Source organism: Plecotus auritus (assembly GCF_963455305.1).
Source record: "Plecotus auritus genome assembly, chromosome: 1".
Classification (NCBI taxonomy): Eukaryota; Metazoa; Chordata; class Mammalia; order Chiroptera; family Vespertilionidae; genus Plecotus; species Plecotus auritus.
The window spans coordinates 81,355,664-81,383,647 of NC_137770.1; the positions used below are offsets into that span (position 1 = coordinate 81,355,664).

The following is a 27,984-nucleotide window of genomic DNA, read 5'->3' on the forward strand; positions in this document are numbered from 1 at the left end:
TTCAAATTTGGAAGAGGAGAAAACTCTAGTCATAAGAGGAAAAAACAAAAATAAAAACCTGTCCAGTCTGAAGGTTATATACGTAGACTGAACACAGAGGTCATTTCTTCATATTTAATTAAGGGTTACTTTCAAACAATCCCTAATAGGAAGAAAACTACTGGAGTTATAAAGAGACAGGTGATGCATGTAGTTGAATATGTTACCCCTGCTGACTCTAGGCAGCCACAGGTTCATCGGAGGAGTCTTTATTCCCTCTCCATGTTGCAAATAGACCTCACCAAAACGAATGGGCAAAATGGGCACTAAAGAGGAATACCACAAACATATTGTGAGGGTGAAATGCAATAAATGCCTTGCATGAAGTAAGTGCTCAATATTGATAGTTGTTTTTATTATTATTGCTGTAAATTGTCAATATCAGCACTGCAAAAGACCAACTTGGTAGACTTTGCAGATCACAGAAAAGGCTCCCAGACCACCATTTGAAAACTCTAGCTTGAATGACAAAATAAAACATTCTCTGTCAAGGGGCTTGCTTATGTCTTTGAGAGGGTTTGTATGTTGCTTTATTAATTTCCAAAGTGCTTTTAAAAATATTAACTCATGATGTCACTTTTAGTTAAAGAAGTGATTGGAATAAGCATTGTAAACTTCCTAGTTTTACTCACCCAGGTGATAGGGACTGATAGTGATGGTGCAGCTTTGGATATTCTCTTTTCTAGCGCTAAATTATCAGAATTGAAAAATCTAGATATTTTTATGGGAAAATGGCAGAGGAGTGGAGAGTGGAAAGCTGAGATAGGCTTCATAGGAAAGATATGTAAAAACTTATGATTGAGTCATATACTCCAAATGTTCTAAAATGTGAAAAGCAAAATAGCCATTTTGGTGGGATGAACAAATAAAGGCCAAACATCTTGACATTCCAGAAGTGACAGGAAATGATTAAAGGAAGTACATATGGAGAATGTAAGGAAATGGCTTGGTTTAAAATCCATGGACAAGATTAGGGTGCTATGAACCACAGAAGAGTGGGTGTAACTCAGGAATGGAACAATTTATTGACAAAATCAAACTGCAGTTTCCCAGGCTCAAGACATTTCCTGTCTTGGATGTCTGGGCCTGTCTCAATGCCAAAATAGCCTTACTTCAAAGTGCTTGTGGGAGCAGAAAGGAGAATTGGCTTAGTTTACGCTGAGTGGGGGAAGTGGGAGGGGAGTAGGCTTAGGAATAAATCTGGGTTTAAGAGCATGTGGACCACAAGGTGGTAATCATTTTTCTGAAGACCAACATCCAATGCACTTCTCAGAGGGAAGGCAACCCTGGGAGAGAAGAACTTGTTAAACAAGAGGAAACAATTTTGGAAGCTACTTAAGTGTGCAGGTAAGTCACAGTGGTGTTGGGTGCCCCAGGGAACAACATAGACTATACTTTCTCTTTTAAAAATTAAAAAAATTGAAATATTTTCAATTTTAAAGAAAAATTACAATAATGATAGATAGATAATAGATAGATAGATAATATTTTTTATCCAGATACATTATTAAAAAAAAACTGTTTCCACTTTTTAAAAACAATTTTCTTTCTCTCTAAACACATGTACACATATACACATATACATATAACCTATATTTTGAACCACATGGGGTTTGAGAATAGTATGAATACATCATGCCCTTTTGTTCCTTAATATTTCAGGGTTCATTTCCTAAGAACAATGATTCTCTTAAACAATGATAATACAATTTTACAAATTCAGTATATCAAGCATTGATACAATATTCCTACCTACTCAACAGATTATAGCATTTTTTTTTCTTTTAGGGAAGGCCTTATTTTTTTTTTTTAGTACATTTGTGTTTTTTAAAAAAATATATTTTTATTGATTTCAGAGAGGAAGGAAGAGGGAGAGAGGGATAGAAACATCAATGATGAGAGAGAATCATTGATCCACCAGCAAGCAGGCCTAAGCTGGCGGGTGGACATCCCCCGAGGACTCCCAGGCTGCCAGAGGGATGTCTGACTGCCAGCTTGGCCCGATCCCCTGTGGAGTGGGCCTAAACTGGCCAGTGGACATCCCCTGAGGGACCCTTCCAGTGCACAAATTTTTGTGCACCAGGCCTCTAGTCTATAATAACTTCTCTCAAGGGAAGTGTGACACTGTAGTTGTTTGTCTTCTCAACCAGTTTCTTGGATTACTTGGAACTAATTTCTGTTGAGTCAACTTCCCTCTACTGTTGCCCCACAGATGAACCAATTTTAGAACCACTTCCCCTGGTTCTTCCTGTTCTGTAGGACCCACACATCATTACACAACAACAGGGAATGTGGTGTGGAGGGACAGGAGGTGACTTGAGGGGCATGAGGTAATGTAGGGAAAGGGAAAGGAGATGCCAAAGGCTTTGCTGTCAGGGTTTAAGGAGCCTAGGGGCTTTAGTGGAGCCAAGTTTCATCTTAAAGTCAGTCCTTCCTTTTTCCTCCTTCCCTCCAGGAAAAATGAAGCTGACTCTGGTGCAAATCTTTTTTATGATGTTGCTGCTGTTGCTGGGCCTTGGGATGGGCCTGGGTTTGGGCCTTCGGATGGCTGCAGCGGTCCTGGAGGATAGTGATCAATCCCTGAATGAATTTTGGTCCAGTGACTCACAGGACAAGGCTGGAGCCACTAAGGAGGGAGAGGGCACCCGAACAACAGAAACCCTGCTGCTTAGCAACAAAGGAGTGGTACAACCTGGCTGGCCTGAAGAGACCATCGTCAATGAAGATGAAGTTGGAGGAAACAAGATGCTCAGAGCTGAGGCTCTCTCTCAGAGTAACAAAGACTATCCCAGGCTTGACCTGATGGCCCGGGAATGCAATACCATGATGGCACACAAGATGAAGGAGCACAACCACACATGCATCACCCAGTACACATTCATCCACGAGGAGGTAGATACAGTCAAAGCTGTCTGTAAGGGTCCTGTCGTTGCCTGTGAGCTCCAGGGAGGCAAATGTCACAAAAGCTCCCGTCCTTTTGATTTGACATTTTGCAGGTTATCCAAACCAGGCCAAGTCACTCCTCACTGCAATTACCTAACTTTCATTTTTGAAAAGTTCATTATTATATCCTGTAATGACATGAAGGTCCAGGTAATGCCTAGATAATGAAGCAACTTACTTTCTTCTTTTTCTTCACCTTCTCCTCTTCCTCTTTCCACTTCCTCTTTCTCCTGCTGTTTCCCTCCTCTTAGGTATTTTGCAATAAAGGTTCTGGGAAGAAAGGCTGGCCTATTTTTTTATTATCCCCTCATGAAAACACAATTATTCTTTGCCCTAGGGTTCACATCGCTTGTATTGTGTTCGTGGGATTAGCAGTGGTAGAGTAGGTTAATGATATCTAGATAGGTCCTTCCTCTCATCCTATCTCCTGCCCTGGGAAGAGATTGGTGAAGAAATAAATGTATTCCTGTGGTCCTGGTCATTAGTCTGTTCCTGGTCTGTTTGCCTTTGGGTGTGGACTACAAGAGTTTAATGCATCCCTTACCCATGTCTTTCCCTGCTACCCACCCTGAGTCTCTAGGGTGATAAACCTGGACTTTCCACACAGCACTTCTCCGCTGCAGATGCAAACTAAAGTAATTGCATCTCTGACTACATCTGGAGAACTACGTGGAATGGGTGTTTTTTCTTTCTTTCTTTTTTTCCTTTTATTGGCTTTATTGGGGTAACACTGGTTAACAAACTTATCCAGGTTCAGGTGCACAATTCCACAACACATCATCTGTACACTGCATTGTGTGTTCACCACCCCAAGTCAAGGGAACAGGGTCTGAATAGGGCCTAGATTTGGGAATTTAGGGGTCTGCTGGTAAGGTGTTATGGTCTTGCAGACCAAGACAGAACTCATTCTAGTGTCTTAATAGTTCACCATACAATGAATTGTGTAGCTTTTGGTTAAGAAGAAGTCAAACTTGGGACCCTTTCACATTTCATTACCAACCCTAAAATGCTTTTGGTTCCCCTACTAGACAAATTCCTAACATGGCTAATATTCTCTGACATGCACTCTTCTTTCTTCTCCTCCCACCTCACATAGAAAGTCGCCCTCTGGTGTCAGGGACAAACAGTGACATCTAGGTGAGGTACCCTGAGCTTGGACTGACAGCTGTTGCCCTGAATCTCATTTCTTTCAATCAGCTGCCTCCAAAGAGTTCTGAAACTTGTGCCCAGGGGGTCATCATAGGCCCCTGAATCCAGACCCTGGTTCCAGGAGGGTGGCCTGGCAAGTGGATGGCTCCTTCTAGCTGGTGTGGCATTTCTTTTGTGGGATCACATGATTGCAGGTCACCAGAATGGTGCTGACATATTGATTTTGGGTGACTCAAACACATCCTGTACATAGGATAATTTAGGACTCTGGGTTACCAATGGTCACTACTGATCTTTGAACTTGAGCACATGTGTTGGAGGCTTTCAGCCATCCAAGTGCTACTCCTGTTCTATAACACTTGACGGTGGCAGGGGCATCAGTACACATTTCTTTTCCTTTGAACCCCCCAACTGCTGGCACCAGAGTGGTTACTACACCCGTTTGCAGGCCCCACACCACATGGAAGTATGGGGGGCTGCTCCTGTCTCCTGCAAGAACTTGTGAGACCATTGTTTTTCAATGCCAGTGGGGCACTTCCAATCAATGTCCCCTCTTGGCTCTGATTGATGGGTGATGGCGTACTTTTTTCGAGTTGGTCTTAATCTGTGCAAGATGAAAGATAGTCATTGCTTGCATAAACAGGACTGTTCTTTCACTCTGCCCAGGGGCCCTTTGTCTGTCCTTCTGGCTGGTGGCAATGTGTGGAAGACAGGGATGTGGTGTGGTCAGTTATGAAAGAGGTCACATCCTAGGAATGCAGTGATCATGGCCTAAAGAGTTCAAGAGAAGATATAATTAGAAGATGTGTTGTTTTATGTTTACACTATATAATTCCGAAAGGCAAATTCCCCATGACCAGAAAATGAATTATTATTCTCATTCTCCTGCATACTCCAAGTGCTATGGTCTGAATGTGTATTGTCCTGTCCCCAATTCGTGCTAGAATCCTAAAGCCCAATGTGATAGTGTTAGGAAGTGGGGCCTTTGGGAGGAGATTAGGTCATGGAGTCTTCATGAATGGGATTAGTGCTTTAATAAAAGAGATCCCCCAGAGCTCACTAGCCCCTTCTTCCATCTGAGAATTATTTGAGGATCTTCAACCCCAAAGAGGGCCCTCCCTGACCATGCTGACACCCTGGTCTTGGACTTCTAGCTTCCGAAACTATGAGATATAAATTTCTGTTGTTTATAAGATGACTGGTCTATGGCATTTTGTTCCAGCAAACTAATGGACTATGGTGCTAGGTAAGACTTGCAGCCATTATCAACAATGTAACCTTTTTATAAAAAAAAAAAAGGAAGTGCTGCCTTTTTCTTGTGGCAAAAGATACAAAATTATCCAAGAATGAAGAAATGGCTCCTAGATTTAACAGGAAGAGATAGTGTCTGCACACCACAAAGAATCTGCCTGTGTACTGATTGGACAATAAACAAATATGCATCTTTTCTCTACCCATAATTCTAAATCTTCATTTAATAAGTCATTATACTTCACTTGGGCCTTCAAAATTTACAACATTTTAAAATCAAATTGTTTATATTAATGAGGGTCCCATGCCCCTTTCCCTTCCTCCCCCATTTGGCCAGGGCCACCCACACCCAAATCCAGGGTAATGTCTCATGTTCATGTCTGTGACAGACTCTCCTCAAACCCCTCAAGTGCTCTCATTCTTGGCAGACGATCCCAAGGTGGAAAAGCTATATCATCAGGCAGAGACTCACTCCTGGTAGGATGAAAAGGGACTCCAAGAGGCAGAGTTGTTGCTATTTTTAGCAATACTGAGATTTAGCAAGTGATTTCCTGCTGTTCCTGCCTCTGTGTCCTGCATCCTAACCATAAGCCTGCCCTTCCCTCTTCACATTTGCAAACTGGGCTTCAGTTAGTCTCTAGAAAGTGATTCCAATCACAGAGATTTCACCTCCAGGAGACTTGGGCTAGCTCTCTATTAGAATTATGATTTAGAAACCAGGTAAAAGTTGGATTTAGGGGAAGAATAAAGGGAAGAGGAAAATGGTGGTTTTAAGGCTAAGCAGAGGGACTGTGAGTGAAATGTGTGTTCACATTGAGGCATGACAGCGTTACCTATTTATGTAGGATTTTAGGAGGCATTGGGATGCTCCACTATTTGAAAATGTCAGCTCTCCAGCATCAGCATGAGGCTGGTGTGTGGAATTGCATCTTTATGAACTTATTGTGTATCCCTATACACAAGGATATAAAATGTTCAAAGAATGAGTGGGATTTTCAGCACTTTTATAGGTGACAACAAGAATAGCAAAGAGCAAAAGAGCACTTATTCTGGGACTGCTTTTGCATGAGGTTGGCAGTGTGTTCATTACTGGGTATCCATTCATTTAAAAAACAACACATCTTCAACAACAAAAAAACTAAAACCAGGCATTGTATCTGCCCTTATAACACCACTACAAATGAGACCTGTAGGGGATAATTACGTTAGGAAGAGGGGAGGTGATGTAATTAGATGCAGCATTTGGCACTGCTCTAGAAAGCTGGTCTGGCTAAGTTAGGCCAACAGACAGCAAGCAACTGCGTTAGTAGCCTGGGGTCAGGATAATGTATTTCCAAGGTGAAAGAAAGGATATCCAAAGGGTAAGCTGATAAACATAAATATCCTTTGGTGTGAGGGGAGGTGTAGCCATCCCCCAGCTGCTGGGAGCATGTTGAGAATTCATGGTGCAGACTTGCCTCCAGCCTGAGGGGGCCTCCTTATTGGCAATGCCTAGGAGGTTTTGTTCTTCCCTCAAGGGTGGCCCACAGCCAATGACAGCCAATACAGATATAAGAACTCTGGTCTTAATTTTATGTCAATCATGTTGTATAGCTTCCAATGGGATCAGGTTTGAGGCTAGACTTGAAGCTTAAATCACCTCTACATTAAGCTTTTTCTTCTACCCTATCCTGCTTCCCTTACTTTCCTAAAGGTTTCTCCTGAGAGCATTCTCTCAGTAAATCACTAGCTCAAGAATCTCCATCCTGGCTCTGCTTTTAAGCCACTTTGCTAAGAGCAAGGCAAACAGAGGCTGGTTCTTTAAGATGTACATCAAGCATGTCAAACTCAAAGGCTAACATGGGCCAAATAAACAAGGTTTGAGTTTATGTGAGCTGCAAAAAAAAAAAAGCTTCGATTTTCATAGAAACATAGGTTTATTTCAATAGAGACCTGCTGAATATAAAGGGCTGAAATAAATGAGTAATCCTATATAATAAAAGCCTAGGTGGCATCGCACAATGCCCTCGTGCGACATCATCACAAGATGGCCACCGTGACATAGTCACAAGATGGCCACCATAAGATGGTCACCACAAGATGGCCGGCAGGGGAAGGCAGTTGGGGGAGACCAGGCTGGCAGGGGAGGGCAGTTGGAGGCAAGATCTGGCCGGCAGGGGAGGGCAGTTGGGGATGACCAGGCCTGCAGGGAAGGGCAACTGGGGGCAACCAGGCTTGCAGGGGAGCAGTTAGGCATCAATCAGGCTGGCAGGGGAGTGGTTAGGGGGCGATCAGGCTGGCAGGCAGAGCAGTTAGGGGCAATCAGGCAGGCAGGCAGGCAAGCAGTTAGGAGCCAGCAGTCCTGGATTGTGAGAGGGATGTCCGACTGCCGGTTTAGTCAGACATCCCCCAAGGGGTCCCAGATTGAAGAGGGTGCAGGCCGGGCTGAGGGAACCCCACCCTCACCCCGTGCACGAATTTTGTGCACTAGGCCTCTAGTCTATATAATAAAAGCCTAAGTGACCATTATGGTGGAATGACTGGAATGACCAGTCGCTATGATGTGCACTGACCACCAGGGGGCAGACACTCAGTGCAGGAGCTGCCCTCTGGTGGTCAGTGCACTCCCACAAGGGAATTGCCGCTCAGCCAGAAGCCAGGCTCATGGTTGGCAAGCACACCTGCAACAGTTTTCAGAATCTCTCCCAATGCTGCAGCAGCTGGTGTAGTGGGCCAGGATGAGCGCAAGTGGCACGGTGCCCAGCCTCGATTCAGGCTCCTCCCTGGATGCCTGCCACTTGGTGCACTGCTACATCCCCGGAGTGGTCTCAGACTGCGAGAGGGCACAGGCTGGGCTGAGGGACGCCCCCCTCCAGTGCACGAATTTCACGTACCAGGCCTGTAGTCATTAACATAAAATAGAACATTTTAATAAAAATTAATATTTTCTTGAATATTACCAGACACTAAATAACTACACAAATTAATAAGCATAATGCAAATAAACTTATTTTTCTTGTTCTCCGAAAGCAAAATATTTCCTGTTGCGTACACCAAACAAGTCAATCCAAGACTAATGATGTGGCAATCAGCAGCTAAAATATTCGCTGCTAGTATTAGTGGAGAGAAATGGTATGCCTGCGCATAACGCACGTAAGGGAACTGAATGCAACACAATTATAGTAATCAGTCATTAACGAAAGTTGTAGTTCGTTATTAATAATTATGAATAACAGGATATTATAAAAATTAAGTTACAAAATTTTTATTAAAACATTTCTTATATACTGTTATGTTGGCTGGGCTGCAAAAATATTCATCGTGGGTCACATGTGGCCCATGGGCAGGGAGTCTGACATGCTTGTTGTACAGATTCTAAGGAAGGGATAGAAAATTCATTTTACTTGAAGATCTTCAAGGAGCTGAAGGGCAAGGGTTCAGGTTAAAGGTCACTTCAGGTAGGCAGCCAAGGTAGACTCTAATGTCAATGTCTCATAGTAGTTAAACACACAGAATCTGGAACTGCACAGCCTATGTTCAGATCCTAGTTCTATCATCTACTAGCTGATCTTGAGTAAATAAACTCTCGGTTCTTGTTCATCAGTAAGTGGGAAATATCCTGAGCAGAACTAACAGAATGTCTTGTACATTTTAGGTGCTCAATGTATATGTATTGAATAAACTCATATTGTTTGCATGGCTCATTCTCAATCATTGGCTAACATGCCCTGATCTTCTTTTTATGTATAGCTACCACCACTCACAAGAAAGATGGATTAGATCTCCTGGACCTTAAATCAATAGTGTTATAACTACATCATATTTTCAACTTACTTGATCTGGGGACAGTCAGCTATCTCTCATCAATATCAGAAACTTACAGAAGTTGTAACTATTTTCTCTCTTTTCCGAGTCCAGCACAGCTAGAGAGCAGGTCCAATTCCTGAGTAGAGGAGCGGGGGATTGAGAAATAAAAGAAAGAGACAAGACACAGAGATAGAAGGAAAAAGCTGGGAACCGGGTGGGACCACCATCCTCTGATGGAGAGACAATGACCCAGAGCCAATCCAGCGAGTTTATTTTATACCCCCACATACCAGGAAGTTTCACCAAAAGTCAAGACAAAGGAGATTATTTGCATTCTTGAGTAGGCCCGAGCATTCCTGGTGCTTGACTGGATTTACACATCAAAAACTCACTACCCCACACCTGGGCAAAGGTAAGAGTCAATGCTGATAACACATCTGCCTTTTTGGTAAATGTGTATCCAAGACACAGCTTTGCCTGTTGCCTAGGGTTCAGTTGACAATAATTAAAGAAATGCCCATGTGCCTTCCCAGGGGGCCCTCTACAAGAAGTTGCTTGATAAGAGCTTTATGGTTTTTCATTACTGTGGTGGCATTAATGTCCACATATTCATCGATACTCTTTCCTTCAAAAGATGGGCTTAAGTCTGGGGGGAAGGGACAGATGTGGGGGGAGGGGGTCAATGGGGAATAAAAAGGAGACATTTGTAATACATTCAACAATAAAGATAATTTTTTTTTAAAAGTGAGCTTAATTCCCCTCTTCTTGAGTGTGGTCTCAACTTAGTGATTCAGTTCTAATCAATAGAACATGATCAAAGTGAGTGACGGCATGCTGCTTCCAAGATAGGTCAAAGAAAGTGTTCGACTTCTTCCTTTCCTTCTCCTTCCCCCTTCTCCTTCTCCTTCTCCTTTTCCTTTTCCTTCTCCTTCTCCTTCTCCTTCTCCTTCTCCTTCTCCTTCTCCTTCTCCTTCTCCTTCTCCTTCTCCTTCTCCTTCTCCTTCTTTTTTTTTTGTTAGAACAACTCAGCAAAATAAAATTCCTGCTTATTGTTGGACAACTTTGTTTCACATATACATCAAACAGGCTAACAACAACAACAAAAACCCCACAATAAATAGCAATATCATAGACAAAAAAAAAAAAAAAAAAAAAGGGATAAAAAAAGAAACCTTTTTATCTTTGGCCTTCTTAATCATCTCATACAAACCAACTGCTTATACCGGTAGTATAGCTAAGTACATACACAAAAAGTTACTGGAAAGCTCAGAATAAGATTTTTGTTGTTGTTGTTGTTGCTTTTTTAATAAGGTTTTTGCCTTCTTTGAGATTTTAATGAACATGGTCACATCACAAATAAAGCCAGAAGTTGGACAAAGAATGCGCCAAAGGTCATTAAAAATGGCTGACCCCTAACAATATATACAAAAATATAAAAGGTCAATACAAAATACAAACACATTTTCCTTTTTAAAGTAATTTTTTTTTTTTTTTTTTTTTTAAAGCAGGGCCTTGGAAGTTTGGGTTCTTTTTTTCTCCCCTGTTGCAAATTCTCGTTGTGGGTTTGGCTGGGCGGTGGCGCTGCCTGTGGTGGGTGGGCAGGCTTCAGGAGTCTCTACAGGAACATGACCACGTTCACATTCTGAGAAGGGAAGTGGAGGGTGAATAGGTCATGGAGGCTTTCATATATTTTTTAAGTTTAACTTTTCCTTTTTTTGCATCTAGTCATCCTGATTGGTCTTCTGCTTCCTGGTGTCAGCATCCTCATCCTCATGATCTTCAGCTGTTCGTTTGCCCATAGCTGCCTCAGCATCCTTATCTTCATCACCTCCCCCTCCCCTCCCCTCCCCCTCCCTGGTTTTCATCTCCCTCATTGTCAACTTCCTGATCCTCATTTCCTCATTATCGGTCCCATTCGCAGGTGCAGCTCTCCCATTCTCTGCCTCCTCCATAGCTTCCTTCTTCTCCTTTAAGTCCTTGGTGGTAAGTTTGGAGCTGGTGTCCACGGCCGTGTCTGGGGCACATGGATGATCTGATGCAGCGGATTTTTTTATTTTTTATTTTTTTAAAGTGAGTGTTGGAGGACTCTGGCGAAGAATGAGAAATGGAGGCATGGCTGCTGGCCAGGCCCAGAGAGAAAGAGAGAGGCAAGTGCTGATCAACAGCTGCCACAGAGGCTACGGATCAGACCCTGCTTCTCTCTTCAGGCCTCTCTCTGGGCCTGATTTGCAGCCCCCTCAGCACTCAGTGCTGGGTCTCCATGGCAACCCAGCGCTGACTGCAGGGGTGACTTCTGGTTGGTCGAGCCTCCGGTCGTGACGGATCCAGGATTTTTATATATTAGGATTCCCAGGCCATACAAAATTATCAACTTAAAAATTAGTCTGCTATATTGGTCAAACATGTAATTAACTCACTTCTAATTCCTTGGCAGGGCCAGACCAAATGTTTTCATGGGCCTCATGTGGCCACGGGCTGGACATTTCCCACCCCTGGTTTGGATTATCATCACATCTCATGAATGTGTGTGGTATATGTATTATTCACATTTGTAGTAAAATGTTATGGCAAATGTAATGTGCTTGGTGTTTAAGTTTATACTGTGTTTATTAAAACTGGGTTAAAGATTAAAAAATATAAGAAAGTGGAATTGAATTTGTCTTGCATCATATGCTAAAAAAGATTTCACATAAATTAAATATTTTAAATGTAAGACAATTAAAAATCACATTATAAACACACAAGCAGAAAATATAGAAAAATGTATTTATGATGTTAAAGAATATGCAAAATTGTAATTCAGTGCATACATTTTTTTTTATATATTTTATTGATATTTTACAGAGAGGAAGGGAGAGGGATAGAGAGCTAGAAACATCGATGAGAGAGAAACATCGATCAGCTGCCTCCTGCACACCTCCCACTGGGGATGTGCCCGCAACCAAGGTACATGCCCTTGACCGGAATCGAACCCGGGACCCCTCAGTCCGCAGGCCGACGCTCTATCCACTGAGCCAAACCGGTTTTGGCCAGTGCATACATTTTAAGACCTCTGGATGTCAAAGGATATCATACACAAATTTTAAAAGAAACATCAAAATAAAAAAAATATTTGCAGCATATACTGAAAAAAAGGATTAATATTCATTGTATAAAACGTGCTCCTAAAATAAACATAACCAACGCAGTGAAAAAATATGCAGAGGATATCAATAGAAAATTCACAAAAGAAAAGAATAAGTTGACAGTAAACATTTGAGATGTTTAACCCCATTAATAACCAAACAAAATCAGAATTTTTATATTAGAATGGAATATGATATATTTGATATTAATGTTAGAAGAATTTAGATGAACTCTTTATGACAATATGTATCGATATAACTTTGAGGGGAAAAACTGGTCAATGTACCTTGGGTTTTAAAATGTAATTTTGTGCCGAAACCGGTTTGGCTCAGTGGATAGAGCATTGGTCTGTGGACTGAAGGGTCCCGGGTTCGATTCCGGTCAAGGGCATGTACCTTGGTTGCGGGCATATCCCCGGTGGGGGGTGTGCAGGAGGCAGCTGATCGATGTTTCTCTCTCATCGATGTTTCTAACTCTCTATCCCTCTCCCTTCCTCTCTGTAAAAAATCAATAAAATATATATTTAAAAAAAAATGTAATTTTGCTTTGATCCAGAAAAAATTTAAACGTATTAAAATGGAAGTATAACACAGTTACAATAAAAGTACATAAAATGTAAATGCACATTTCAGCGACAATCACAAATCAAATACTCATGTAGTTCATACTCTATCCTTTGGAAATATCCTCAAAAGCAAATAAAAAGGTTTATACAGTATAAGGATGTTAACTTCTGCATATTTTATTACTGTTTGAGTTGTTAATTCCAATTTTCTTAAAATTTAATTTAAAGGTATTTCTAGCCTGCCGGTGTGGCTCAGTGGTTGAGTGTCAACTTATGAACCAGGAGGTCATGGTTCAATTCCCAGTCAGGGCACATGCCCAGTTTGCGGGCTCGGTCCCCAGTGTGGGACGTGCAGGAGGCAGTCAATCAATGATTCTCTCATCATTGTTATTTCTATATCTCTCTCCTCCTCCCTTCCTCTCTGAAATTAATAAAAATATTTTTCAAACAAGATATTTCTATCTAGCTCTGGCTGGTTTACTCAGTGTTTAGAGCATCGGCCCCTTGGACTGAAAGTTCTCAAGTTTGATTCTTGTCAAGGCACATACCTCAGTTGCAGGCTCGATCCTGGCCCAGGCTGGGATGCATGTGGGAGGCGACCAATCGATGTGTCTCTTTCACATCAATGTTTCTCTCTGTCTCTCCCCCTTCCTTCCACTCTCTCTAGAAGTCAATGGGGGAAAAATATCCTCAGGTGAGGATAAATAAAAAAATAAAAATAAATTAAAGACATTTCTATCTAATTGCAGCTCTGCTCTGAATAAAGGAAAGAACAGTGTATCTTGGGATCTAAAAGTAAAGGGGAAGCCAGTCACTTAGACTTTTATATAGACAGATAGATAAAGGTCCCGGAGTGTGAGAGGGCACTCTGCAAAGTTGCTGTTGTACAGGGTGTGGAACGCAAACTCAAGTGTGCAGTAAACCAGATTTGGGGCCCCAGCAGCAACATAACCCATGGCAGAAGGTGGAATTGCACAGCCCCACGAGGAATCGGGCTCCTTCCTCTCTGGTTCCGGGGTGTGTCACCTGAGAACCGCCACTGCCAAGTCACTGCAGCTCCTGCATTGAGCATCTGCTTCCTGGTGGTCAATGCACGTCATATGTACTGGCTGGTCAGACGGTCGGATGGTCACTTAGCCTTTTATATATATGGATCATAACATGTAATTCTTAAAATTTACACCAGGCCTATGCTTGAGCAACATAAATCTCCTCAGGCCTCATCAGTCTGGGGTTACTGATGGGCTAATTTAAATGGTAACAACCTACACCTCACATAATTTTTCTCCCTCACCCCAGTTTCTGTATATATTAATCAGAATTGGTTTGACAGTGACAGAAACTTCAAAAAGCAGTGGCTGAAACAAGACAGGCACTTGTTTCTCTTTCACATTTCTTTTCCTAAAGTCCAGAGATAGTCTGTTCAACTCTGATATGGTGTTCCATGGGGTTAGATACCCAGGCTCTTTCTATTTTGTTGCTCTGCCAAACTTAGCTTCCATGTCAGTATCCTAGATAACTGCTCTAGCTTCAATTAACATGTCTATATGCCAGTCATTAGGAAAAAGAGAAGGAAAAATAAGGGGATTCCTCTTCCCTTCAAGGATATATCCGAGAAGTTTTACTCATTTTACTGTTTTCTGAAGACACTCCATTGTTTAGAAATTAGTCACATGGTCAATTTTAATTGAAAAAAAAAAAACACACAAAAAAACCCCCACAAAACAACAACACACACATACCTGGGAAATACCTCTTTTATTTTGGGTGGCTATGTGCTCAGGTAAAATTTCAGGTTTCTATTATAACCCCTAGATAAAAAAAGGGATTATGCATATTGAGGGACAATGGGTAGTGTCTGCACTACTATAACCCTCTACATTCTTGAAAATCTTATCCATGTCATATCTCTTGTATTTAAGATTCTCTAGGGGAAGTCTCAAGATGCTCCCAGACTAGCAGGCTGTGTATGTCAGGTAGTGTCTTTTTTTCTTCTACTCCATGCCTTCTTGATGGTGTCCTTTACCTTTGAAGACACATATGGGAATTTGATCAATGCCGTGGCTGCCAGTGCCTCCATGACACTTGGCTTCTATACCAATACTAGAGGCCTGGTGCATGGATTCATGCACAGGTTGGGTCCCTTGGCCTGGCCTGCAGGGATCAAGCCAAAACTGGCTCGCCGACATCCCCAGAGAGGTCCCAGGTTGCAAGAGGGTGGTTTGCAGGTGATGCATGCCATAATCGGGCTCCTTCCTTTCTGGTTCTGGGTGCGTCACCTGAGAACTGCAGCTGCCAAGTCACCACAGCTCAGCAACTCCTGCACTGAGCATCTGCCCCTGGTGGTCAGTGTGCGTCATAGCTACCGGTCGGAGTGTCTGCCTCCTGGTGGTCATTGCGTGGCATAGCCAGTCAGATGGTTGGATGGTTGCTTAAGCTTTTATATATATATAGATATGCTTTCTTCCAACAGTATCAAAATTGTGTAGTTGGAGGATTTAGAGGTGTATGGTTTTTCTTTGGGAAAGGTAGATATTATACCTTTATCATTCTGTATTACTCTTCATCTCCTGAAAATTAAAACCGTATTGTTTGTTCCTCAGTCTCTCATCAAAATAGCTCTAACATATTTTACTTAAAACTTGTCTCACCAGAGATTAAAAATGGCGGCAGAGTAGGAGGATGCTGCACGGACATGCTCCCAGAACAAGCTGGAATTACAACTGAAATACGGAAAGGCTTCCTGAATAATCAACAGAAAACTCACAGGAGAGAACCCTGATACCCAAGGACTGAAGGTGGAGACCACATAGAGATTCATAGGAAGGGCAGAGGCACAAAAGGGATGGCCGGGCACCCACAGATGCCAACTGAAGTCCCAGAGAGATATCTCAGCTTTGGGGGTTGTCACTGAGAACTTTGGGATCTAATCCTGAAGCTGGGCTCCTCAGCAGAGAGCACCAAACTGAGGAGGGTGCCCACATAACATCTAACTGTGAAAAGCAGTGGGGTGCTGTCTTCAAGGGAGTGGCAGTTGAAAATTCAGGCACCCTTTTAAAGGGCCAATGCACAAAAATTCCCTGTGGAGCCACCCACCTTGTGCTCTGGCAGAGGGAGGGTGAAGTGGACAGGAGCTGTGAGAGCAGAACCCAGGACTGGGAACTTGGGGGATAGAGATCAGAAAGCAGACACCCCAAGTTTCCTGGGTTGAGTCATTCCCTCACACAGTAGAGGACATCTTTCCCACATAGACATCTTTCTTGACTGGGAGGAAGACAGTTGACACACCCTATTGGAAAACACCTTGCCCTGAGGCCACTTAAGAGATTAAAAGTAACAATTAGCCTCCAGGCAGAAGCAACTGCCCCATCCTGCTGAAAAAAACTCTCACCACACCTGAGGACGATTGCCTGGGGGCAATTTAAGTCAGAATCCTGTTAGTCTGTAGACAGAGGAGGTCTCTGGAGGCTTTGAGTCTTTGCCTGATCCAATTAGTCAGAAACAGCTTTTAACACTGTCCTTCACTAGAGATTGAGAGGTATAGAGGATCTACCTAATACATGGTCACAAACCCAAAAAGACAACCAAAATGAGGAGACAAAGAAACAACCCCCAAATGAAAGAACTAGCAAATTCTCCAGAAGAAGAGATAAATGAAGCAGAGATAAGAAATTTATCTGAAACAGAGTTCAGGGTAATGATGTTAAAAATGCTCAACAGTATGAAAAAAGATATAGTAACTATGAAAAAAGAACAGTCTGAGATAAAGAATGACATCTTATCTAATAGAGGGAATATGCTAATTGACCATCATGCCCTCACAAAGATGGGGTGCCCACAGCCAATAAAGAGGGAATATGCTAACTGACTGCCATGCCCTCACAAAGATGGCGGCGTCCAGTCTCTTCAGCCCTGCCTCACCCAGCCTCAATCCCCCAGTCCCCTCAGGCCAGCCTCATCCAGCCAGAGTTCCCAAGTCCCCTCAGTCCTTCCTTACCCAGTCCCCACAGCATCCAGCCTCATCCAGCCTAAGTCCCCCAGTCCCCTTAGCCCTGACTCATCCAGCCAGAGTCCCCCAGTCCCCTTAAACCCACAGGAGAAGGCAGTTGGGGGCAATCGGGCTGGCAGGGGAGGGCAGTTGGGGACGATCATGCTGGCAGGGGAGCAGTTAGGTGTCAATCAGGCCAGCAGGGGAGCTGTTAGGGGGCTATCAGACTGGCAGGCAGAGTGTTTAGGGGCAATCAGGCAGGCAGGCAGGTGAGTGGTTAGGAGCCAGCAGTCCTGGATTGTTGGAGGGATGTCTGACTGCCACAGGGATTGAGCCTAAACCAGCATTCGGACATCCCCCGAGGGGTCCCACATTGGAGAGGGTGCAGGCTGGGCTAAGGGACCCCCTCCCCCCCATGCAGGAATTTTGTGCATTGGGCCTCTAGTAACACAAATAAAGAACACATTGGAAGGAATACACAGCAGATTAGGGGAAGCTGAGGATTGAATCAGTGAATTAGAAGACAGAGTTGAAAATATCACTCAATTAAAGAACCAAAAAGAAAAAAAACAATTAAAAAACAGGGGGACAGCTTAAGGGAGCTGTGGGACAATGTGAAATGTAACAATATTAGAATAATAGGTGTGCCAGAAGAGGCAGAAAGGGAGAAAGGAATAGAGAAGGTCTTTGAAGAAATAATGATAGAAAACTTCCCTAACCTGGTAAAGGAAAAAGTCACACAAGTTCAGGAGGCACAGAGAACCCCAAACAAGAAGAACCCAAACAGACCCATGCCCAGACACATCATAATTAAAATGCCAAAAATAAAGACAAAGAGAGAATCTTAAAGGCAGAAAGAGAAAAGAAAACTGTTACCTACAAAGGCGTTCCCATAAGGCTGACACCTGATTTCTCATCAGAAACTCTACAGGCCAGAAGGGAATGGCATGAAGTACTCAAGGTAATGGAAAGCAAGGATCTGAGACCAAGATTACTATATCCAGCAAGGCTATCATTCAAAATAGACGGTCAACTAAAGAGCTTCCCAGAAAGGCTAAAGGAGTTAATCACCACCAAGTCAGCATTACAAGAAATGCTAAAGGGATTGCTGTAAGTAATTGCAGAGAAGAAGAAACAGAGAAAGAAACCTAGCCATACAGAATTAAAATGGCTATAAATAAGAACCTCTCAATAATAACCCTAAAAGTAAGTGGATTAAGTGCTCCAATCAAAAGGTGTAGGGTAGCTGAATGGATACAAAAACATGACCCAACTATATGCTGTCTACAAGAGACCCACCTCAAAACAAAAGACACTCACAGGATGAAAGTGAAGGGATGGAAAAATTTTTCCATGCAAATGGAAAAGAAAAAAAAGCTAAAGTAGCAATACTCATATCCAACAAAATAGACTTTAAATGCATCATTTAAGTAAAATAGCAAGTCAGAGAAAGATAAATATATGATCTCACTCAATTGTGGAGTATAATGAACAACATAAACTGATGAACAAAAATAGAGCCGGGGGGGGGGGAATATTGTAGAATATTGTAGAATATAATAGAAGCAATATAAAAAAGCTGTGGTACATTAATATCATGGAATACTATGCAGCAGTGAAAAAGAAGAATCTCTTACCCTTTAAAACAGCATGGAGGGACCTGGAGAGTATCATACTAAGTGAAACAAGTCAGTCGGAGAAAGACAAGTATCACATGATCACACTCATATGTGGAATCTAAGTAACAAAATAAACTGATGAACAGAGTGGATCCAGAGATAGGGAAGCATGAAATAGAGTGTGGAATCTCAGTGGGAAGGTGGGGGAGGGTGGTGGGTGGGAGGTAATCAATGAGGTACCGTCTCCATACTGTTTTCCATAACAGGATTGCTTTTTTATCCACTCATCTACTGATGGGCACTTGGGTACCGTCTCACACCTGTCAGAATGGCTACCATCAATAAATCAACAAATGACAATGCTGGCGAGGATGTGGAGAAAAAGGAACCCTAGTGCACTGCTGGTGGGAATGCAGACTGGTGCAGGGAGGGGGGCGGGGGTGAGGCTGGAGGGTGTCAATGAGAGAAAAAAGGGGACATATGTAATACTTTCAACAATAAAGAATTACTAAAAAAATATGAAGAAGCTCAGCTGGAGTGGTTCCGTTGAGTGTCAACCCATGAATCATGAGGTCACTGTTCTTTTTTTAAAAAAATATTTTTTATTGATTTTTTACAGAGAGGAAGGGAGAGGGATAGAGAGTTAGAAACACTGATCAGCTGCCTCCTGCACACCCCCTACTGGGGAATGCGCCTGCAACCAAGGTACATACCCTTGACCAGAATCCAACCTGGGACCCTTCAGTCCGCAAGCTGACACTCTACTGAGCTAAATTGGCTAGGGCAAGGTAACTGTTTTGATTCCTGGTCAAGGCATAAGCCTGGGTTGAGGGCTGGATCCTTGGTGGGGGGACATGCAGGAGGCAGCCAATCAATGTTTCTATCTCTCTATCCCTCTCTCTTCAATCAATAAAAATGTATTTTCAAAAATTAAATTAAATATAAAGAAGTTTCACAGACAAAAAGAGAGACATTATTATCTAAACCAGACAGATTTCTTTTATCATACTGATTCTCCATTCTTTTTTGGAAGTGAAATAGTCTTAGATAAAGCCACATCTACAGAAAGTGAGAAATGGAATTGTGAATAAATGTGACTATGTCAGAGAGTGATGAATTGTTTGTAGTTTTGTGAAATAGTCTTAGATAAAGCCACATCTACAGAAAGTGAGAAATGGAATTGTGAATAAATGTGACTATGTCAGAGAGTGATGAATTGTTTGTAGTTTTGTGAACAGCGATGAAGAAGCTCAGTTATGTGACCTGTTTGAATCAAAGGTATGGGAATCCACAAAATACTTTGGAGCGTTTACTATCCTGAATATTTAGGTATTTATTCTGAGATATCTCCTATTAGAATCTACACCTTCATTGTCCCACGAATATTGTGTTGTATGAAAGAACAGAACACACAAACTATCTATGAATATAGCAGTAGAAAGATGAATCACACTTTCTGAAGGGGCTTTGAGATCTTTTTTGCTATAAATTGTGTCGCAGAGAAAGATAATTCCAAACTCAGAAACCCCCAAGTAACAATACCAGAGACACTTCGCTAGGTCAATGCACTTTATTATTTCTGCTCAACTAGAGATTCACATGAAGACAACTTCGGAGCACACTTCAGGCAACTGTTTTCTGTTTTTCCTGGTAGTGGTCATCCTTTCACTACAGGCATTCATCCTCCTAACACATTCAACATGTGCTCAGTTACATGACTTGTTTGAAACCACACCTCAGAGCACTGTCTTTGAACCTAGCCTACGTTGCCTGTGCGTGGTGTTAGGAGAAGAGAGGGAGGTGGATGATTAAAATGAATAGATCAAAATTACCATTCTCAATTTTGACCTAGAAGACTCCGTATGGAGACGGGTATATTCCTCCCCTGTTCAACTCTAAGACAATACTCTTCTAGGGTTGCGGGAGGAAGATATCTTTCGAATGGCTGGCAGTTTTCTATTTGCCAGGTATTTCCAAAATATTATTTACGTAATCAGGAATAATATCTCCAATATCATCTTGCCATCGACAAGTAATAAGAGCATATCCCTTCTTGTAAGTCGTTTCATACTGACAGTCTGGCATCATACTTCCCTCTGTTAATCCACAGCGCACTCCTTCTATTAGTTTCTTGGTCTTGTGACATTTCCTAACTCCATTTTTACATGCCACATACATGTTGTAACAGGTCTTTTGCAACTCCTCATATGTCATGTAGAGGAAGAAATGTTCTTTCCTACAGTAATGTCTGGTGTGAACATTTCTTGATAACATTTCATGAGTACACAGGAATGAGTCATGTAATTTGAAATCAGCTTCAAGTATGACATGCTTTTGGAAACTGTCTTTGGTAGGTGGCCTGGTAGGCCCTGAACTATGTATTTCATCCCAATAATCTTCAAATTTTTCTTCCATCTCTTCAGAGAAATAGGGATATTTATGAAGCATTAGAACCTGCAGTGGAAGTGGCTGCAGCAGCAGGAGCAGCAGAGGCAGGGACTTCGAGGTGAGCAGGGTGCACATATTTTCCTGTTGGGAATACAAGAGATATAGAGATACGTTCTGCTGTGATACTGTGCTCCTTCTATCCCTGGGCAGGCTCCATTTCCACCACCTATTGCCTTTGTGAGCTCTAAGACTTTGAACCATTTTAAAATTGACAACTTGGAATCTAAGTACCTCTGAAATACTGACTAAAAACTGACCTTACAAGACCTACATTCAGTCTAGAAGACTGTGGATAAGAAAGGGAAAGGTGAAGGAAGGAGGAAGAGAAATGAAGAAAGGGAGGGGGATAAAAGTCAGAAGGGAGGGAATGAAACAAGAAAGGAATAGTAGTGATAGGGAGCAAGGGATAGACAGAGGGCAGGCAGGAAAGAAAAAGGACATCAAGACAGCAGTGGGCAGATCCGGTCAAGGCCATGTACCTTGATTGCTGGCACATCCCCAGTAGGGGGTGTGCAGGAGGCAGCTGACCCGATGTCTCTCTCTCATCGATGTTTCTAACTCTCTATCCCTCTCCCTTCCTCTGTAAAAAGTCAATAAAATATATTTTAAAAAAAGACAGCAGTGAGCAGAGAGGGAGGAAGGCAGAAAGGAGGCTCATGTGCTCCCTCCAGCTGGAACAAATAAATCGGTTCCCTTTTTAGGAGTTAAGAACTTGTGCTGAAAAGAGCTCTAAGTGATCCACCCTCCCCTCATTAACATCCTGCTGTTATGAGAAAAATTCTTCATCTTGTGATGTTCTCCTCTTGCTCATCCCTGACCAGAGATGCCCTTGGAGAAGGGATCAACCAGGGTCCATAGGGTCAAATGAATATCATATGCTGAGCTTCTTCGTGTGTGTGTTTTTACTACTACCCCATACCTGAAATGTCTCAGTCCATTTTGCAGCCTCCTCTGCCTCTTCTTAGCACTTGGAATAACTTTTCCACTAGGTGGCATCATTTATCTTGTGTTTGGTTTTTCTTTCTCTCCTGCCCCCCCCCCCCCCCTCCTATGTAGACTTCATGATTTTTGCTATGATCAGGTTTTTGCATCCCTAAACACTCTCCAATCTTGTGCACCTGTTAGCAATTACAGTAACCTCATCATCAGAGATGTTAGCTATTACATCACTTCCCTCTCAGTGTGTTTCTATGTCTGTTCACCCCACAGTAGGCCGCACTAATATTTCCCCAATACTTTAAATATGTATGAGCAAGTGTCTTTGCTACACAAATGTGTAAAACTGGGTAGACGACACATTTTCTAAAATAATTGTATTACTTTAAAAATATTTAATTTGGTATACACTGATGAAACACATTATTATTATGCTTCCTGATAATTATGTTAAATGTTAACATATTAAAAAAAACAAACACCTTTCCTTAAAAGATCCTGAGCAGAAGTAAAATGTGTCCCAGAGATCATGCTCAATTGCTAGATATCATAGCACAGTCTACTTTTTAATAGTTATCTTTCATAGAGAACTCCTATGGTCCTAGTAATCATTTTCCCTTCCCATCCCAAATTTGACTGTTAATCATTAATTTTCCAAGGAGTCTTTCTTCCCAGAGAAAAACAAGTACCTCAGATACACTGAAGAGGCTTGCAAGTCTACCTTTGCCGGTGGTCCTTACCTCTTTCAGTCCTTGTGTTGTCTATGCTTCAGAGAATGAATGTTTCAAGGGCTGGGCTGGAGAGAGCCTGATACTGGGGATATTGACCTTTCCTAAGAGTACAGGAGCTAGAAGTAGGAAAAGAGAAGAACAAGTGTGAACAGCTGAGACAAATACATCCTTAGGGTCACCCTAAAATAAAAATAATAAACAGTAATGGTGAGCATAATGAGCTATTATTTGCCAAGCACTATGCTAAGGACTATCCACACATTATCATCATCATCATCCAAACAACCTCATGATAAAGGTAGTACTTTTTAAAAAATATATATTTTATTGATTTTTTTTTTTTACAGAGAGGAAGGGAGAGGGAAAGAGAGTTAAAAACATTGATGAGAGAGAAACATCAATCAGCTGCTTCCTGCACACCTCCTACCGGGAATGTGCCCACAACCAAGGTACATGCCCTTGATCGGAATCGAACCTGGGACCTTTTAGTCCTCAGGCCGATGCTCTATCCACTGAGCCAAACCGGTCAGGGCAAGGTATTACTTTCATATTTTTATTTTTTAACATATTTTTTTTTATTGATTTCAGAGAGGAAGGGAGAGGGAGAGAGAGATGGAAACATCAATGATGAGAGAGAATCATTGATCGGCTGCCTCATGCACATCCCCTACTGGGGATCCAGCCCACAACCTGGGCATGTGCCCTGACCATGAATTCAACTGTGACCACCTGGTTTAGAGGTCGACGCTCAACCACTGAGCCATGCCGGCCGGGCAAGGAATTACTTCTAGCATTGTATTTATTTTTATTATAATTAGCATCTCTTTGTGAAGGAAGGTTGCTTAAAAATCTTATGTTAGGCCCAGCTGGTGTGTTTCAGTGGTTGAGCATCGAACTATGAACGAGGAGGTCACTTTTCGATTCCCAGTGAGGACCTGTGCCTAGGTTTTGGGCTTGATTCCCAGTAGGGGGCGTGCAGGAGGCAGCCGATGGATGAGTCTCTCTCATCATTGTTGTTTCTATCTCTCTCCCTCTCCCTTCCTCTCTGAAATAAACACAAATATTTAAAAAAATAAATAAAAATAGAAATATATTTTTAAAAAATTTTGTTAGGTCTGGCAGAAACCCGCTTCAAGCCCAGGTTACAAGTCTGTCTTTCCACATTTCTGATCTTAACTGCTATTCTCTGTCATGCTAGTTTCCATTCCTGAGCTAACTGCACATCCTTTTCTAGGCTGTCTTTGTACCTCTATGATTAGAGACTAACAGAAGCAGTAGCCAGTGCTAGGATTGTCTTTGAGCCCCTAGAAAGCTGTGATAAACTGGCCCACACTCCATGAAACCTATCTGTGCTGTTGCAGAAGGACTTCCCTGGGTTTTCTTACTCTACTGTGCACTTGGTATAAAAGAAGTCCTCCTTTAAAGCAATCTGAGTGATTCTCCGGTACTGGTAACTCAGAGACCCTGACCTACATGAGGATGGAGATGGAGATGGACAGCCTCTGACTCTAGGTTAGATCTGAGACTGTATATAACTGAGTGGAAAAGGTCAGAAACTGGCAGAGTTAAAGAAAGGAATATGGAAGTGGAAAGTGGAAAGAGTAGGAAAATTATTTTTCTGAGGATGGGACAGGAAAGAAGAAAATGGTCTAAAAAATGGTGGTGTGAGAGTGGGCACCTTGGGTGTGACCATGTTCCTCCCATCCCTGCCCTCGAACTCTCCTTAGTCTCCTCTGGGATCTCTTCAGAGGAGCGATCCCATTATGACAGTCCAGGGAACTCAGTACACATTTCCACTAAGGAGAACCCGGAGCCTCTGTGACACCTTTGGTTGCAGAGAACAGGACAACAGAGTTCAAGATCCTATAGTCCTTGTAACCTACTGAGGACACACTCCAGGGCCTGCCAGGGCACCTCTTCATTCTATATACCCTCAAAGTTCTGAATCCTTTATGAATTTGACTTGTAGTTTTATGCTTCTAAAAATTCTTTTTCGCTCCAAAAGTATATGCATTTTCACTTACATTCTATTTTATTACCTTAATGGATTGTTAAATTTAAGTCTTTCATCCATCTGAAATTTATTTTAAAGTATAATGAGAGGTGGTCTTTTTTCCCATATGATTTCTACATAATTCCAGTAGCAATTATTTGGGGGAATAAAATCCATCCTGTCATCCTTAATTAAAAAGTTACCTTGTACATTAATTCTGTTTCAGAATGACATATTGTGTTTTGAGAATAGATTATCTACTCAAGTGCTGACAATATGCGTTTACTTATGATCATTTTATAAAACACTAATATCTACTGAAGAAATTACATTCATTCCTCGTGTGCAAAAGTTTAGTACTGAAATAGAACACAGAGGCACAGTGTAGGAGTGGGGATTAATTAAATATATACATATTTATATATACACAGAGAGAGAGAACACAGAAAGATAGTGTTGAAACATGCTCATGCCAAGTTTCTTAAGTTTTTGCCTAGTAATCAATCTCACACAGCAGAATCACCTGGCTTACCTGGCCTCCTTGTTGTTTTTTTCCCCTCAGACCTCATTAATCAAAGTCTCTGTGAATGGGCCCAGAAATTTGCACTTTAAACAAATTTACAAAGTGATTCTTAGTCCACTAAAGTCTGAGAAGCACTTTCTTACTTTACCAGGGTGGGGCAAAAGTAGGTTTACAGTTGTTCGTATGAAAAATAATACGATAATTTATAAATAATAATATAAGAATGAACTCTGTGTTTCATGTACTCACAACTGTAAACCTACTTTTTCCCCCACCCTGTACATAAAAGTGTGCTTTATGATAAAGGAAACATCCCAAAATCGTGGAGAGAGAGAGGCCCTTTCAGTAAATGACTTTGGACAAAGATTGAGATGAATTACTTTCACTTTTTGGCTTTTGTGAATAATGCTGCTTTGAATATGAGTGTACAAATATCTGTTCAAGTCCTACCTTTTTTCTCCGCTTTTAAACTTGACTGGGAGGGTGAAAGTAGCTTAGGTTTTATAGGCTGGTAAGGGCCTGAGGAGGTTGTCTGTCCAGGGTCTCTCCTCCTAGCATGCAGGTCCTGAGTTCCCCGTCAGTATTCTATATTTAATCACAATTAAAATTAAATTAAAAAATGAGTCATAAGCACCTTAGGTAGACAAATATATATGTATTTCTGAGGGATTATGAACTGGTTAAAAGTAAATTTTTTTTTTTTAAAAAAAAGCAGGATTTATAACAGATCTCATGCACCGGGTCTCTAGTATATAATAATGACATAGCCTCAATCACAAAGGGAAAAACTAAAATTGTACTTTTCAAATTGACAATAATTATAATACCTTACAAAGTCATTGCTAGCAAGAATGTGATAAGGTAAGCAATCATGTATATCTGATTAGAATTAAAAAATTTGGCAAAGCCCTAGCTGGTTTGGCTCAGTGGATAGAGCGTCGGCCTGAGGAGTGAAGGGTCCCAGGTTCGATTCCAGTCAAGGGCATGTACCTTGGTTGCGGGCACATCCCCAGTGGGGGGTGTGTAGGAGGCAGCTGATCGATGTTTCTAACTCTCCCTCTTCCTTCCTCTCTGTAAAAAAATCAATAAAATATATTTTTAAAAAAGATTAAAAAATTTGGCAAAAATAGTAAAAAGCTTTAAAAACAGAAACTTTTACCCCCAGTTTTAATTGATAGAATTTTAAGCATGCAAATATGGATAGCAAATTTTTCTTAATGGAGACAAAATTTTGAAAATATAAATTTCTGAAAATTATGGAAAAGTTTAAATTGAATTTGATATGTTTATAGAAATGACAAAAATAGTACGATAATAATCATTGCAACAAGAACTAACATTTGAGATAGCATTCTATAGTCATAGAATTATACATTCTTAAAATACATTATTTTCTAGAATTTGCAAATATATTAATGAATTGAGTTTTACAGATATGAAACATTTTTAATATTATAGTAGTAGGGCTGTCTGGTTGCAAGTGACAGAAGTACCAATCAAATTTACTTAAACACAGGAGGAACTATTTGACTCACAGAAAACAGAAGTCCAAGAGGCACAGCAGGATGAAGAAATTAAATTCTTCACCAGACTTGTTTTCTTTCTCTCTTATTCCATTCCGCTTTCTTTACTCTTTCTCATGCAGGGGCTCTTCATGCAATGGCAGAGAAAATCATTGTCACCTTTATAGCCTATATTTAAGGTCACGGTGGAAGGTGTCATTCTTTTCCACTTTCATCCAAGGAAAATAACTTTTCTCATAGGCCCTGTTTCTATCACATGAATAAATCTAGGCATGTGGAGCCCTCTGATTGGCTGACCTGAAGCTCATGTCTTTCTTTGAGAAGTAAAGGCAAAACTAATGAAAACCCCAGCAGAATTCCAATTGCTGACAGAAGGGTTGTTTCCTACAACACAAAAAGGGAATGGAGACCAATACAAAAGCAACAAATGTCCATTACAAATGGCTACTGAAAAATCAAAACACTGAACTATATCTACATTATTCCAATTAATGGAATGCTGAAAACCTTGACGGGGAGGGGAATCAAAACAAAGCTTTAATAAACTGTTATTTCTGAATGTTTAATTTTGTATTGTTATCTTTAAAGGTGCCTATTTTCCTAATTTAAAATAAGTAACTCTAAAGAAGTGTCACTTGATTTTTAAGATCTGATTTGTTCATGTTCTTAATGTTAAGTGTCAACTTCTCAGAATGCCACATTTTGATATCAGTGAACTTCCACTTTTATCAGCATCAGGAAGTCAGTTGCTTCGTTTGAGTGGTTGAGCTCAGATTGATTCAAAAGCTCCGTCCTTAGAATTAGACTTACCTTGTGAGTAAATCTCATAGTAGCTCTTAGTTAAATTGTATAAGAAAAATGTAGGCATCCTTTGCTGGTTGCTCAGTGCTTAAAGTGGTGGACCCCACACTGAAGTGTCGGGGGTTCGATTCCTGATCAAGGGCATGTACTTGGGTTGTGGGTTCACTCATGCCTTCAGTCAGGGTGTGGGTGGAAGCAACCACTGGATGTGTCTCTCTCCCATCAATGTTTCTCTCTCTCTCTCTTTTCCCCTCCTTCCCTCTCTTCAACTCTCTCTGAAAAGCAATGGAAAAAAATATCCTCAGGTGAGGATTAACAAAAAAAGAAAAGTGTAGGCCTTAACTACTTTCATGTATACATTTCACAAACATTTTTAGACAATATTTATGTTTCAGGTCTTCATACCCAAACCAAATTGAGAATTGTATCAGATTGAGAAAGTCTGGGGGGAAAATGTGAATCTTATGGGTCATAGGAGGGTCAATGGGTTCTCTGAAATTGACATCTTTTGCTCAGTTAAAGACATTTCCCATTAGGACCACAGTACAGACTTGATAATCAGA

At 41.5% G+C, this 27,984-nt stretch overlaps 3 protein-coding genes across 5 annotated transcripts; 1 reads left to right on the forward strand and 2 right to left on the reverse strand.

Annotated features, from left to right (window-relative positions):
- The first annotated feature begins 1,341 nt into the window (after nt 1-1,341).
- RNASE10 (ribonuclease A family member 10 (inactive)) lies at nt 1,342-3,194 on the forward strand. The gene is made up of 2 exons (XM_080680946.1): nt 1,342-1,386; nt 2,495-3,194. Exon 2 carries the CDS (start codon nt 2,500-2,502, stop codon nt 3,145-3,147), a length of 648 nt encoding a protein of 215 aa, XP_080537072.1. The 5' UTR covers nt 1,342-1,386; nt 2,495-2,499; the 3' UTR covers nt 3,148-3,194.
- A 7,695-nt stretch (nt 3,195-10,889) lies between these two features.
- Nucleotides 10,890-14,979, reverse strand: LOC308236988 (uncharacterized protein; the record flags this gene model as incomplete). Its single annotated transcript, XM_080647308.1, has 2 exons — nt 10,890-11,182; nt 14,886-14,979. 2 exons carry the CDS (start codon nt 14,977-14,979, stop codon nt 10,890-10,892), a joined length of 387 nt encoding a protein of 128 aa, XP_080503434.1.
- Nucleotides 14,980-20,027: 5,048 nt separating this feature from the next.
- Nucleotides 20,028-26,820, reverse strand: RNASE9 (ribonuclease A family member 9 (inactive)). 3 transcript variants are annotated; one of them, XM_080680971.1, is made up of 5 exons: nt 26,633-26,820; nt 26,088-26,168; nt 25,548-25,682; nt 22,591-22,697; nt 20,028-20,995 (listed from the first exon to the last, which is right to left on the reverse strand). In XM_080680971.1, exon 5 carries the CDS (start codon nt 20,987-20,989, stop codon nt 20,423-20,425), a length of 567 nt encoding a protein of 188 aa, XP_080537097.1. In that variant the 5' UTR covers nt 20,990-20,995; nt 22,591-22,697; nt 25,548-25,682; nt 26,088-26,168; nt 26,633-26,820; the 3' UTR covers nt 20,028-20,422. The 3 variants fall into 3 exon arrangements, with proteins under 3 accessions (XP_080537097.1, XP_080537096.1, XP_080537098.1); XM_080680970.1 differs by lacking the exon at nt 26,088-26,168; XM_080680972.1 differs by lacking the exons at nt 25,548-25,682; nt 26,088-26,168.
- Nucleotides 26,821-27,984: the final 1,164 nt, after the last annotated feature.